The 15,293-nt window shown below is 39.2% G+C and overlaps 1 protein-coding gene across 1 annotated transcript; it reads right to left on the bottom strand.

The window, feature by feature from the left end:
• Positions 1-9,575: 9,575 nt before the first annotated feature.
• Positions 9,576-13,390, bottom strand: LOC128381536 (heparan sulfate glucosamine 3-O-sulfotransferase 2-like). Its single transcript, XM_053341563.1, has 2 exons — positions 12,900-13,390; positions 9,576-10,194 (listed from the first exon to the last, which is right to left on the bottom strand). Exons 1-2 carry the CDS (start codon positions 13,388-13,390, stop codon positions 9,576-9,578), a joined length of 1,110 nt encoding a protein of 369 aa, XP_053197538.1.
• Between the last annotated feature and the right edge of the window lie 1,903 nt (positions 13,391-15,293).

Genomic DNA, 15,293 nt, shown 5'->3' with positions numbered 1-15,293 from the left:
AACATGTCACGATACACTAATATATTAAGTTTAACAACTTGTTAACTGAGGTTTTTCTCCGACAGAAGGAATCAGTTCAAGACTTTATTTTCCTTGACTTTATTTTCCTAAAAAACTTATCAAATAGACTTTTCAAAATTCACCCAGTTTTGCTAAATTTGATGTCATGTTTCACAAAGCAGAACTCTGATTTATTGAAATCATACAAATTGAGTTTTACTGGTGGTGTTTCAGAATGTCAAACAGTGGCATTACACATCTTACTTTAGTCTTTCTTTATGAGTACTATAAAGTCATATGTTATTACTTATGTTCCGGGCTATACGTATTTATATGTGGTGTCTGGAAAGAAGTAGTAAGGCTGGCTGTCACTGAACTTCAATCCCAGAGTGTGTAATTTAAAAGCAATGGGCCTTCGGAGCAGTGGGCTCTTGCTTTGGGCCGTTGGACTATGGGCTTTTGATCCAATGGGACATTTTTCAAACTATAGGTTTCGGAATAATGGGCTTTCAGACCAATGGGTAGTCCCCTTCCAGATGTGGACTTGTACATTATGGTGACTAATGTTAACTAATGTTAGCTAACTGCAGCTTTTGCTATAAAGACATTACTGAGCTAGTTTTTAGACATTATAACCCTTCTTGTGCTACTGTTAAGCTGCAATTTAGCATTCACATTCTTTAATTGCTACTTACGTTTGGCAATAGGCCAGTTTTAAATTACAAATTGCTAATTATGACAATGCTAAATCATAATGTTTACCATGGAAGGAAATATTTACCGTTTTGTCCTTAGCTAGATAGTAAACGATGAATCTTGAATTTATTCATATAAATTCATTTAATGCTTCACAAAGCAGGAAGTCCTTAAAGGTTACACTGATGACTGAAATGGAAAACAAATATTTGCGCATTCTTAAATCAGAGTAATTAATTCATCACTTGTGTTATTTGTCTTCCTGAGCGGATTTTGGTCCAGTTGATAGCAATCAACACTAGATCTGTGAAACGGCAATAAAACAGAACATATATTCATACATTCTGGATGCTGTTTTTGGTGTTTTATTACTTTCTATTTCTTCCTGTTGGTCTCTGTCATGGAGTCTTTTGTTTAAAAAAAATTGCCATTAACAAAATGACCAATATCCTAAACAATCATTATTCATTTGATCATCTTAGCATCTAAATACGTACCATCACACCAAGCAATGAATGCGTTCTCCACGTGAGACTTCTTTTTTTCCTCCAAATGAAAAACAAATTCAATTATTCACTTGTTTCAGGAGCAAGCATGTCAATAATTTATCTTCTCGAGTCCAGTGATGCAGTACTTTGGTTCCCTTTTAATTGGAGATGAAAAATCTAGCAGGCCTTGAGTGCAGTCGGAGAGAAAGCTGCTTTTTAGGCGATGCAATATACATGATGTGTCATGCGGGACATCCACGGCTGAATTACATAACCCCAAGCACTGAGTGGTGCCTTGAAAAACAACTATAACACCCAAGGAGACTGTCCTCTTATTTGTGGACTAGAGGCAACTCCCATCAGGTTTAGTGTTCAATTGTATAGTTAGTTTCAAAATCATAGATACAGGAACATTTTTTTGCACTAGAGCAATCATGCAGGATATAATCTGTTATAACAGAGTCCTCCATCATCCTCTCAGCAAGCAATTTAAGATTTAATTTTAATGTTTTTCTCAAGCTTCTTTTTAATTCATTAACATTTTAGGTAGCTAGATAAGTGCTCTTTTTGCCCAAGATAGCAGAGATATATATACTAAAACATTAACCTGTAAAATTGCTAAGACCCAGCAGCCATATTCCTCCCACATGATGCATATTCTCCCACATAATGCACAGTAGTGGGTAGCTGGAATCTCAAGGCTTCACCAATACAGATGTACAATACATCAGCATGCCAGAGAGCAAGGTGTGAAGTGTCAAAGTTGGACATACAGCCAGCGCATGTCTACCACGCTTCCTCTGACACTCATCCTACACCATTGGCTGTGTGAGGAGTGATTGACTCAGAGGTTGATTATGCGTCTTCCAGCCAGGTGGTTGGCAGGCAGAGATGCGCATATCACCAGATTGCTGCATCAGCCAAAGTGTGAGGCCACAGTTTCTGGCATCAGTGTGTCTGGACGAACATCACAGGAATAATAAAAAGATGCAGGGATGTCAATCATCAACCAAAATGTGCCTGTTTAGTTGCTGATGCATTTTTTTCACCCATTTTGTTGGCAGCAGTCTCTTCGTCTTGTATCTTGTATCATTAGAGGCTTTTGCCTTTTGAGCAATGCTGAGATGGAAGACAGGCGAGGCTGATTGGGAAAAAAAACTCGAGGTTCTTGGGTTCTTGTGGGAGAGGGGGGGAAGTCTTTGATGTTGTGGAGTTTCATGGAGGCAAATAACACACTTTGATATTTCATAAGCCATCTCTGCTAAAAAAAAAAAAAAAAAAAAAAAAAAGCGTGCACAAACAGACAACACAAATACACACACAATCTGCGCATACACTCTGTCAAAGATGGGGTTTGAATTACCACCCAGCTGAAAGATTTGCTATTTTTGTCTTACATGCAGCACACTTTCTGGAAGTTCCAATTTTCCAGAGGAATGATGAGTGAATGTATGTCCTGTTTGATTTTCTGAGGAAGATAAATTAGTGTTTGGAAGAACATAAAAGGTAATGTATGCACAAAAGCTGTGATGAGTACAGCTGTCTCCAGCATCTGACATCCAATCTGAGACAAGCCGCCAGGGGAGGTTGGACCATCCTCCGCTGTGCGAGTGTGTGTTTATGTGTGTGTGTCTGTGTGTGTGTACAAGTGTGCATTGATGTTTATAGACAAAAACTGCAAATTAACTGTCTGAATTTAAATCTTTGCAAAGTAAAGCACTGCAGAATTTTACTGTCTAATTTTGATATTCACTAATACGTTTATTAACAATTAATTCTAATAGTTTGATGAGCAGGCAGTTTTCATGAGATTATGAATATGATTGAAGATGGCCTGTTGATAAAAATGACATCACAGTAGATCAATAAATATAGACACATTCACATAAAGTATTGATCTAATATATATAATTTATTTTATGTACTATTGTGTAATACAAGTCAAGACTACTCCATATGTTGAAAAATATAGTGGCTGTACTGCTGATATACTGTAATTTCCTATTTGCTAATAATTTGGGTTTGTAAATGTGTTTATTACCTGAAATAACTGTTTGGGCATTAAAAACAGGAGGCAGAGCCTCTCTGGCTTTACTCAGTTTTTCTCCAGCTTTGCAGGGCTTCCTGCTTAGAAAATGCTGTCACACGACGTGAACCCCCATCAAAATCCTAATGCACTGCATGTCGACTCAGGTGTGGTCTGGAGTCCAGGGGTTGCTGATACATCAGATGTGTTTTGGTTTGCTGCGGATGTGAGGTTCATCTCGAGGCAGCTTTGGGATGAGGCTTGTTATTCTCCTCAGTGAGACACGAGGCATGCACCCTAATTAGAACACATCTCCTGGTGAGAGAGATGCTGAGGTCTGACTACTCCTCCAATCTAATCAGCTTTCTACCTCACTTTAGTTGCTCCCCAGAAAACAGGCTCTCACTAGTCTGACAAACAGATACAACAACAAGGAGATGGCACTGAACAACTGTTTCTAATTTGGAGGACTTTACAGAATTTCACAGATCTGAATCTTGAAAGGGCATGCGCCCAACAAAATATCACATCTTTGCCATCTTCCTCTCACTCTCTGCTGGAGACAAGTTAAAAAGGGGCGTGCAGGTGGTCGTTGATTTGTTACATACAGCACATTCAAAGATCTGAATGCAACTTTTAGACTGGCCATGGGTGATAAAATAACAGAGTAGGTGCACCAAGAATATGGCCTACATCTCATCTAAAAAATATATTTCTACTACACTTCACATTCTCTCTCCCCTAGTTGCCTCCATAAGCTTAATAGAGCACATCACATGCTCACGCTTATTAAGTGTCATCCCTACATACTGCAGTTCTAACATTGGTCTGCAAATAGTTGTAGAACATGTATCATTATGTACTTGAGACAGTGCCAGTTGTCAGCCCTTCATTTTAATTTGGCTCCCAAGCCACTGGTGATTTCAGCCACTGGGACACCCTGTCGGCTGTAGAAGTTAAAGTATTCTGAGGCATTAGAACTGTGCGAGGTACACTGCTGTATCTCTGCCTCTGCAGTGTCAGCTGCCGTCTCACTCGGATACCAGGGAACCTTGTTCTATCTTGTGAAAATCCCGAGCAAGGGATGAGGAGAGCTGTGTGAACATGTTCTGCTTTAATTCGGTGCAGCTTAGATTTCTGTAGGCATCCATTAACAGTTGTTGTACATTGTTAACAATTGCTATGCAGTATATGTAAAAATCCTTAACGTTTCGGGAAAAGATTCCCTTTGATTATAACCCTTTGTTACTGTTTCTGTCTTACTTCCAAGCTCATTAAATATCCAAAAGAGAGAATGTTTGCAGCTGCATTAACCAACAGGGATTCTGTAAGAGATGAACTACATTATCTCTTGTGACATTTAAACACTTAAAGTCTGCCTTCAGCTGCTGTAGATTTTATTTAGTTATTTTTTTGGTGCTTTAGAGCACAGTAGACCTTTTGTGTTCTGATTTTCGTCATCAAATTAAAAAAAAAAAAAAAAAAAAAGCAATAGCGCTGCTTTAAGCGTTAATCAATATTAGATCCTACTATTGAAAAAGTCCTCCAAGGACAGAAAGACAAAAAGATTTAAAAAACCCCCCACAATATTTATCTTCTATAGTCCTTCACATATTATTTGCCACAGCAATAACTTGTGCTTATCAACAGTACACAAAGCATTACTCATCCCTTCATCTGCTTCAGGTATTTTGAGCATTTAATAATTACCAGGCAGGTCGTTCCATAGGGATGAAATGATGTGAATTGTGCTGTTGAAATATCAGTAAAGAAATCTTTTGATTAAAAAATGTAATCCAAAAATTCAACACATTAAACATAACCTTAGAGTGGGGATTAGTGATAATGTTTCATGACAGTAAGACAAAATATTAATCAGCACAATATTCACACATCAGTTTTAACAAATACTCATTAAGCTTAACATGCACCTCATTAGTTCGAGTGCAAATAGGTCACGTAATAGTGCTCCGAAATGCAAAGGATTTCATGATTTGCATGGGCTGGCTCCTGAGGGAATTGATATTTGAAAAGAAAGCTGAGCATGTGTGTGTGCGTGTGTGAGAGAAAGAGAGAGAGAGAGAGAGAGAGAGAGAGAGAGAGAGAGAGAGAGAGACTTGACCTGCAAGCAATCTCTGGAGAGCCATTCACTAGCGAGTCTAATCAGACTCTGGCTGATGCTTGTTCTAGGGGATTGCTCCTCTCCAGCCCTCAGGCCTAATTAGGACCCATGTGTACCACAGAGAGTTGCCGCTCACAGTTGACGACTGGATAGACGCTTACCTGTGTGTGCTCAATGAGCCACAGAAATGAGCTGCTGGCGAGCATGATGACAAGAAGGGCATCAGAGGTATGAGTTTAATGAATGTTAGGACAGGGAGAGAGAGAAAAAGAGGGACAGCGAAAGAGTGAAAGAGGAGCAGTGAAGTGAGGGGAGGGGGCAGATGTCTGGGCTGAGGGTCACAGACAAGGGAGCATCTTTTATGATTTTTCTCTTAACAATGCAATGTGACCATTTGCAGGAAAGAGGAAGAGCAGAAGAATGAGGAAAAGAGGGATTGAACACATAGCGGAGTAAAAGTTAGAACAGGGTTTTTTTTTGCTTCCTGAGCTCAACTTTCTGTATTTCTATGCGAACCACCAAGGAATCTTCAAAGCAAACTGTGTTACATGCAAATTTCAAGAGGGCTTCAGATGAAGTAGTATTCAAACAGATAAAAGTACTAGACTTCTGAGGTATGTAGATAACAGAGAGGAGCTATGTGTCCTACATTTCACTGGGAGCAAAATCATTATTAATGAGTATTATCACTTAAGAAAACAGATTCTCACAGTTCAAGAGCTCCTTTAGCGACAGACTTGTTATACCCAGGTGCTCTTCAGAGAGATTCAGGGAGTGCTTTGTACCCGCTGCAGGTGAAGTTTTTTAATGAACATTGTCGTTGACTGTCACTGTTGATGATGACGAAGATGATAGGATGTTGATGACTAGTACTGCAGTTGTACTGAAAATTGTGGTAATTTTGATATCCATGAATATGTTGATGCTGATGTCATATAAAACCACTAACATACTGTATATACTAGTACAGTCACACTGACGTTAACACTATTTTTCATGGTGCTGTGCTCTCTTGTTATCTTGTACTGCCTTGAGATGTGTATGACTTTTGCTATTGTCCTACCTGTTGTCTGTCCTCAATTTCCCCACTGTGGGAGTAATTTGTTTTGCATTGTAATGTTCTAACATGCACATGGAAATGCTGAGTAAGACAGCGACTCTGTTTATAAGAACTTCATTGGACCTTTACAGTCTGTATATCTTTGTCTTGGCTTTGTCTTATGTAGGATCAAAATTTGTTGATTTCCCAATGCTGTGTGTAGTGAGCACAGCAAGTTTTTGAACTGTGAAGAGTATCAGTTACACTTAAAATTATGTTAAAATACCCTGTAAATACACTATAATTACAGTGAAAAGGGGGTGAACAAGGGGCCACTTTATTTTACAGCCCGCATACTGAGATAGAGAAAAGAGAAAATTCACCTCATTTGTTCAATTTATGAATAGCTCAAAAAACATTGTTTTCAATAGAGTTTTGTGAGTTAAGGTGTATGTATTCAGCCCCTTATAATCTAATGATAGGACACAACAACAAATTATTTCATCAGTATTTAAAGGGTATGGCTGCTGATTTTCTGGATGTTTTTATTGTTAATAAATCTGTTAAAAAAAACTGTGTAAAAATCCAAAACCTGATATATAGTATTCCTGTGCTGTAAACAATGAACCACACCATTGCATTTGATGACATATTCCTTTTTCCCTGAAGATTACGAGCAAGGAATGTTCCACAGACTAAAACAGTGATCACATTTTCAGCTTCTGAAGAGTAGTTCTGTGTAAGACAGAAGCCACTGCATATTCACAGAAATGTGGTTCCATTTATAGTGTGTTGCTAGCTTGCTGTGCTACATATCACAACCTTCCTACACTGACTACATTGTTTATTTCTCAAAGAATTTAAGGACAAAGGCAAAGGGTTGAGATGCACAGCACAACAAGCTAATGAATCTCTGTTAACTGAACCACATTCCTGCACATGCGTGGATGAGGGTGACGTGGGAGTGGATTTGCACTTCAGTCCCATACCACTCCCACAAAAATACAAAGAAAAGAAATTCTGTTGCATCCAGATTCTGGCAGAATGACCTCCGCCCCATTCTATTCCTGAGTTGTGTTTTGAAACAGAGGTGATTTTTGGTGTATTTGATAACTACTTAACATGCGTTTCATACAGTGTATGGAATTTTAACACTGTCACTCTTGACACTCAGGAGCTTGTTTAAAATTTCAGACTTACTCAAAAGCTCAGAGAATAGGGAATAAACAAGCATGAAAAAAGACAACAGAATGACTAGTATTATGTTGAAAATAAAAAAATAGTGTTTATTCATATTAGAATGGCATATTTATGTATAAAAAACGGACTTATTGTTATATGATTCTGTCTCGCTATTGCTGCGTTTGATGACTGTTTTTTTCCTGTCCTGTCCCGGTCATATGATGAATAGAGAAACTGACTCCCATCCTGCGGGAATGCCACAGGAATCCCCTAATGTGCAGTGGCATTTGCTTTACACAGAACTATACTCTGGAGACTGAAAACATGATCACTGTTATAAGTCTTTGGAGCCGTTTCTAAACAAACTAACAGGACCGTAATCTTTGGGGTGAAGGAACATATCGTCTATTGCAGTGGTGTGACACACTGATATGTTTTTAATAGTTTTGGATAATAGCGGAGGTCTACAGCATAGAGAAATAAGATATATCAGGCTTTGGAGGCACACACAATACTTGTAATTATATTGGAATTATCTATAGATCATTGTCATAGATAATTGTGGGCTGTAATCTAAAGTGTTTCCCATAATATCATATAATGTGCTTGGTGTCATTCAATACACACTGCTTCAAATGATAAGTTAAACCCTCAAATCTCTGTTGGTGCATCACAAAGTGCTTTTTCTTTTTTTTCTTTTGTGGTGTTGTACCAGCCTGGCTCAGGCTCGGTCAGGCTTTAGTATTCATATCAGGTAGCCAAATCCAAAGTTTTCACTGCAATCATGTGACATGCAGTCCCAAAATCTATTTGATAACCTGCCACAGCTAGGTTTTCCCTCCTTTGTCTTTGAAAAGTGATTGAAATTCATCACACCTACACCCACTCATCCACCTACCACCACCGAGGCACACAACAAACCACACAGAATGCAATAAACCTCAAGGCATATGTTTTCACAGGCAGCAAGGGTGAACAATGAAAAAAAAACTGTAAGTTGTCTGATTTGTGTGAGAACTGAGTTTGACCGTGTTTGAGGTTCAAATTTAATTTATGATGCCTGTTTTCATCTTAAAGGAGACCGATGTTTGATTTGGTGAAACTGAGATTAAGCAAAGGCAAGAAGTAGAAGGATAGAAACAAGTGATTCAACATGCATTTTTGCACAATTTATCAATGTCAGATAGGATAAGAATTAATAATTTCATTAGATGTATTTGTACTTCTGTTTCGTTTAATGAAGTTAATGGATAAGCATTGTGGGTAAGGCAGTGATTAAATGCTTCTGTAAGAAAAATATAAACATGGATTTTGCACATATATTGCACAAAGTGAAGTGCTTCATGTTTCAGCGTATACTGTGCTAACATATCTGGTTCATGCTGGAGAGAGTGTAAAAGAAATCTTTTACTACTATACAGAAACTGATTAGACCTACAGAAAGTAATATTATGTGGTTCATACTTGTGTTATGGCTTTACATTTCAGATTTACCACCACAGTGCTGCAGCTTAATTCTGCTCTCCCTGAAGACTTCACTGACATTTTCCAAGGTCTCGCTTTCAAACCCTGCACTGATTAATGAAGCAGGTTTTAAGAGGAACTAATTCCCTAATTTCTTGGAATTTCCACCTTAAAAAAACAAAACAACAGTCAGCAAATGGGGAATCTAGTCAGCAAGAATATATAGTAACAGGAGCAGCAATCATGTTATCCTGAAGCTGCAATGATGGCTACATCTAGCAACAAACTGTATGCTGACACTGGCTGGTATATATCATCATACGAGTGCAAAAGCAATGTCAACTTGGATTAGATTTGCTCTGTTCATTTAGTGTCATTAGCATCACTGCAAAGAATAATACTGTTTTTGCTGTGTTACTTGAAAATTGTCTGGAGACTGCTGATAGTTGGCTATCTAGCGTAGACATGACAAATGACTCTAGGCCAACCATTTTTTTAAATAACATTTGTGGAATACACAAATCTCTCTCGTATCTTTTAAAAATATGTCTCAAACCTCTACTCCCACTTGAAATCTTGACCCACCATTTCATAAAACTTGACATTAAAGGGTCTATAGAAGTCTCGCAGCTGTTCAATAGCATCTCTGTCTATCTGCACATGAGTTCTGCCCTTGGACTTGCCCAAGCAGCGGGGTGAGCCGCTGCTCTCAGGCTTCTTAAGGCAAGGGAAGCCCTTGGTGCGGTTGAAATAGAAGTGTTTGTCTGTGACAATACGTTTTAACCCAAGGAAGTCCTGCACCCGAGCCAATTCCCCTGCTGGGTCTGTGATTAGACGCTCTCCGCTAACAAAGTGGATATGAGCCAGGGGGAAGTAACGGAGCCAGTTTTCAAGGTGCAGAGCATACAGGCCGATCCGAATGGCATTCCAGGATGTGTCCACAATGCCCAAGCTCTGGTTTCTGAAGGCCAGCTCCTGGAAGCTCGGCAGGTCAGGCGTTTTGGATAAAGTCTGAGTGTAATCTGATATTGCGCGGGTGACAGGGTCCCGCACCACCACAATGAGCTTGGTATTTCGGGACATAGCAGAGATCCGGTGTGGCGTCTCTTTAGTCACAAAGTAGCTTGGTGTCTTCTCCATTGTGATTTGGCTTTCAAGAGTCCTTGGCATTAAACCTCTGAATAAAAAAATGAAAACACACAGTAAAAGTTCCATTAAGATAGAGGTTTCTCATTTACATTCACATTACTTTAAGTGTCTTTTCATCATATTTTCTTGCACTGCTGTTTTGAATTGCTTAAATTACCGCAAAGACTAAGAGATTCAGACACAGAGGACATGATGTCCTTGCATCCACTCTGTCAAAAAGAAAAAGGCTTGTATTAGATGTCTATTTAGGGCAAGATTACACAAGTGAGTTGCAAAGGCACAAAACCATCCTAACTGAGAAGCTCCAGTTTGGCTGTGAACCCAGTTTCTCGATGTAAATGATAATAGGAGCACTGACGCAAAGTCATAGTACTCTGTTGTCACAGGAGACTTGTCTCGCAGACAGTTCTCTTGTGCATCCACCCAGCATGGTTCAGGAGTAATAAATCACCATAAATGCAAACAGAACATGTATAGCAGAGTGACTCTGTTGGGTTACTTCTGGGTCTGAAAAGTAGGCCAGTATGGCCTTCTTCAATCCCATACATAATGGCTTTAACAGCAACATTTGGATGATGCATGAATGGCAACTTGGCCAACAAAAACAGATGACATGACATGCATCATGTCCAGACTATCTAGAGAATTTAACTATATATATAATATATAATATTTTCTATGGCATAAAGTTGATTGAACCAGCTGGAAAATGAACACTGAAGCACCATACTGACCTATCATATCAAGTTTAAAACCCCATATAAAAGAGTACAGATACATTTTTTGCGTATACATTTTTGTGAAATTTATTTCCAAAACTCTTTCAAAAAACAGCTTGCCTTTACCAAGGACAGCCCACCTGGCTCTACAATCTAGTCTTAAGTGCTGCTTGTGCCATTATTTAGTTTAATTTAATGTGTTCTTGACAGACAAGTTGCCATCTGATGCATCCCTGCGTGGCAAGTTAAATTTATTGACCTTCATCACTCCTCCTTTTCCTTCATCTTTTCTGTTTCCAGATTGTATTGAACAAAAGATGCCCGCAGCTCACTCGATTGCATATTAAGCAACCATGACTATTCAGAAAAATAGCTTGGCCTTTATTGATGAGCCTTTACACAAGAGTTGCTGGGAAGCAAATGTTTATTTTAAAAGCAATCCTCAAAAGTCAGTGAGTTGGCATTTGACCTTTTCTCTGAAGCTTTGACAGCTGACAATCAGACTACGGTAACAGGCAGGGTTCACCTCTCTAAGACACATCTCTGAGATAAAAACCCGTCCAACCGTCCTGAAGAGTCGTGCCAATTAGTGGAGATACTTGTAGTCTATAATTATTTTATAATATTATTGATGCACATCCTTCCTCCATGCTACATGCTTCTTGGAAGAAGATTTGTATGTGTGCGTGTGTGTGTGTGTGTGTGTGTGTGTGTGTGTGTGTGTGTGTGTGTGTGTGTGTGTGTGTGTGTTCATGTGTGCATTTGGTTTAAATTTGTAATTAAGGAGTTGAAATATTAATGTGAATATTTCATATATGGGATTTATAGAGAGACTATCTGACTATTTCATACAAAGCAATTTAATGGGGCTGCACTTTGTTAAACGTGCTTCATGTAGCATTTTAAAATCTATAAATCATTCTCTTTGAGAGGTTAGCACAATTAACATAAACAAACATGACAACAGCTCAGAGGCCTGGCAGCTACAATAAGCCTGCACAAGGCAGTTTACACTGTTTGCCTCCTGAGTTTAGATTTTATGAGAACTCTGATGAATTGCTCTACAGTACATCCAAAAAAAAAGAGAACCACTGTTCTGCCAGTGCAGACAGAGCTCCGGCCTTTAAGGTTTTTTCAATAAGATTGTAAAATGAGTGGAGATACTGAAAACAGATCCAAAATGTTTACCCAGAGAGGGAGAGCGGGACAACTATGACATGCAGCAACAGTTTTCACAATAAGAAGCTGCTTTTATGTGAAACAAGCTTTTAATTTTCAGGACTCGTATACAACTGGTAGGAGACAGAGGCTGCCATTTATCTCAGCTTTTGTGTCTCCCTGAATTATTTCTTCTTCATCATCATTTCTAGCATTTTAAAAATTCCATCAGTACAGAATTTTTGTCAGTATTTGGCAAGGCAGCACTTGTGAGAACTAAGCTACTAAGAGAATGAATAAAGAAAGAAAAGAAAGACACATAAAAATTAATTGCAGCTGCATGAACAGCTACAACGAAGTCCCTTTGTACTCCATTTGGAGCTTAATATTAGCAAAATCATCATCTTTTGGATTATGAAGCGCAACAGTCTAACTGGGTAGTATATCATTTTTCATATGGTTTCATATCATTCTGCTAGTTTGGAGAGAGCAGGTACATGCATTTAAGATCATGTAAACACAGGTGACTATCAGCCTGGCTCCTAAGTCCTAACACTCCAAGGAGCCTTTGAGGACCCCATCAAAATGAAAATGCCACACTTTCACTAATTCAGTTTAATAATCATTCACCCCAGTATAGTTACAACACATTCTCTGGTGTAATTCAATCTAATTATCCACTGTTGTGTCCCAAAATAACCTTCAACAATTCATCACATCCTCTGACTACTTAGCAAATGCCCTGTTGCCGTCGGGTCATTTGTTTTAAGTTGATTTGGTTACTTATTTAAAGATCATATCACATGTGCACTGAAGCAGATAGACATGCACCTGTGCAGGTGAGATATGCTCTTACCTGTACCACTCTAGGCCTCTGTCATAGTTTCTGTCGAAGAAATGTGTCTCGGTGCCAGCAGCTCGCACGTCAGGATGAATTCTTATGAACTCCAGCACAGCTCTCGTCCCTCCCTTTTTAACACCAACTATGATGGCATTCGGTAACTTTTTATTCCCAAACTTTAAATTACCCATCGCTGCGCTGGGGGTGTCGTTCCTTACGACGTGAAGAGCCGAAGGACGTCTTTGGTCAGACACCTCAACACTGCCCGGTTTTTCATCCAGCTGCAAGACGCAGGATGGGGATTTCTGAAGGCGCCTTCTGCCTCCATCAGCCAGGACGCGCTGGCAGCTGGGCGTTTGATCCCCTGACTTTGGCATGATGTTATCGGCAGGGAATAATACACAGTAGCACAAGTATGAAAGGAAAAGGGATAGCAAACAAACGGATGTTCTTGTGAGCCTGTGTGAGAAGGGAAGAAGTCGACTGAAGAGGAGCGCGCATGCCATCTCTCCATGGATATGAACAGAGCATGGTTTTCTAATTGATACCCGTCATTTCTGATTGTTTAGTCGCTTTATTGGCTTAATTGTCTCGTCACCAAGGCAGAAAAACAAAATCACGAAACTTCTGCGTTTGGCCAGTTCAACACTTCCATCACTTCATCGTATTAACACAGTCCATACGCGTCCCATCCCTTCAGTCCCTTGATGGAAAAGGCATCCTCCGTTGCGCACTGAGTTTGGAAAAGACATTCTCCTGTAAAACTCCCGGACGCAGTCATGGTCATCATCGAAAGCAGGATTAGAGGGGGATGGGAGACGCGCTCGGTGGGCAACTTCTGCGGACTGTCAGCTCCAAAGCGCCTGAGCGACAGAAAAATGCTTCAGCACGGTGACGTCAGAGCATCTTTGCATTAAAAAAAGTATTCAGCTTTCCCTCACCCATTTGACTTGATCCTCTTCTGATCTAACAGCAGCATAGTAAAGCATTTAAGCTTTTTTGTGCCATTGAAAAAATCCTCGTCATATGTGTAGATTTTCACAACTAGGTGAGCTTTTAAGCATGGCTCATATAGGTGCAGGGGAAAAAAGTGATTGTATACATTTCAACACATGGCACATGACAAATCAGGATGACACAAATCCATAAACATCCATCTGTTGTACATCCATAACCCTACCAGCAACAGAAACCTCTGTGTAGAGCAAACGCTTGACACTCAAGTGTTACAGTTTCTCTCTTCTTGTTGCACCAATCACAGCACTATAACATTCTCTTTTGTGTTTGTATGACTGCATGTTGCATCTCTTGATATTGAATTTGGTTTCTTTTTCCCCGTCTGTTCAGGTTCAGCTCTAACTGTTGTTGGTTGAGTTCCACTTGCATCAAAATTACAGTTCTTAAGGTTCACGGTTTTTCAAGTCTGACTCAAGTAACCAAATTAACATTGAATTAGGCTTTTCTTGTTATCATCATTCCTCCTGTTCCTACTGCCCATTAGAAGATCTTTTCATAATGCACTTAGAATGTAGAAGTGATGATGGCCAGTTAGTCAAATCAAGTTAATATCTTTCAGTTTCTGTGTTTTTAGTGCCATTCATTTTTTTCTTAATAATCAATCCACTATATGAACAGAAAACACTGACCGTCAACATAGTCTAACATTACTGTAACTGTGCATGATACCTACTTGATTTGAGTAACTCAAATGCAGGAAGCCTCAAATTAGCTGCAGATAAACTTTCAAATACATTTTTATGCAAAAATTAGTAGATGTAGATTTTGTCTCCCATTAATTACATTGTAAGCATGTTCAGGAGTTACATTGTAAGCACATTGTAAGCGGCTATGGTTCAGGAGGTAGAGGCGTTGGGAGATTGGCAGTTCGATTCCCGGCTCCTCCAGTCCATATGTCGATGTGTCCTTGGGCAATACACTTAACCCCAAATTGCTCCCATTGCTGTGCCAACTGTGTATGAATGGTTAGTTTCCCTCTGATGAGCAGGATGGCACCCTGTGTGGTAGCCCCTGCCATCAGTGTATGAATGTGTGTCAATGGGTGAATGAGACGTAGTGTAAAAGTGCTTTGCATGGGTACAACGACTAGAAAAGTGATATATAAGTACAATCCTTTTTAGCACGTTTCTTCTGTTGTTCAGTTTAAACAAGAGGAATGATTACAGTGAGCAAAACCAGTTCATAGGTAGAAATCAATTTCATAACAACTCCATTTGCTGATGAAAGTCAAGTCAAATAATTAAATGCTGCAGAAAAGCTACTAATTGGACTTAAATTGAAACTGCTGTTTCTAAGTTCAAAGATTAACTTTGAACTTTGTTTTATGTTGATACTCAACTATCGGCTGAAATTGATTTATCACTCCTCTTTAATCTGTAGTATGAGGCTACT

The sequence above is a fragment of the Scomber japonicus genome, chromosome 20 (assembly GCF_027409825.1).
Source record: "Scomber japonicus isolate fScoJap1 chromosome 20, fScoJap1.pri, whole genome shotgun sequence".
Taxonomy (NCBI): domain Eukaryota; kingdom Metazoa; phylum Chordata; class Actinopteri; order Scombriformes; family Scombridae; genus Scomber; species Scomber japonicus.
The sequence above is the reverse complement of the archived record's forward strand: the minus strand, read 5'-3'. Positions and strand labels throughout refer to the sequence as shown.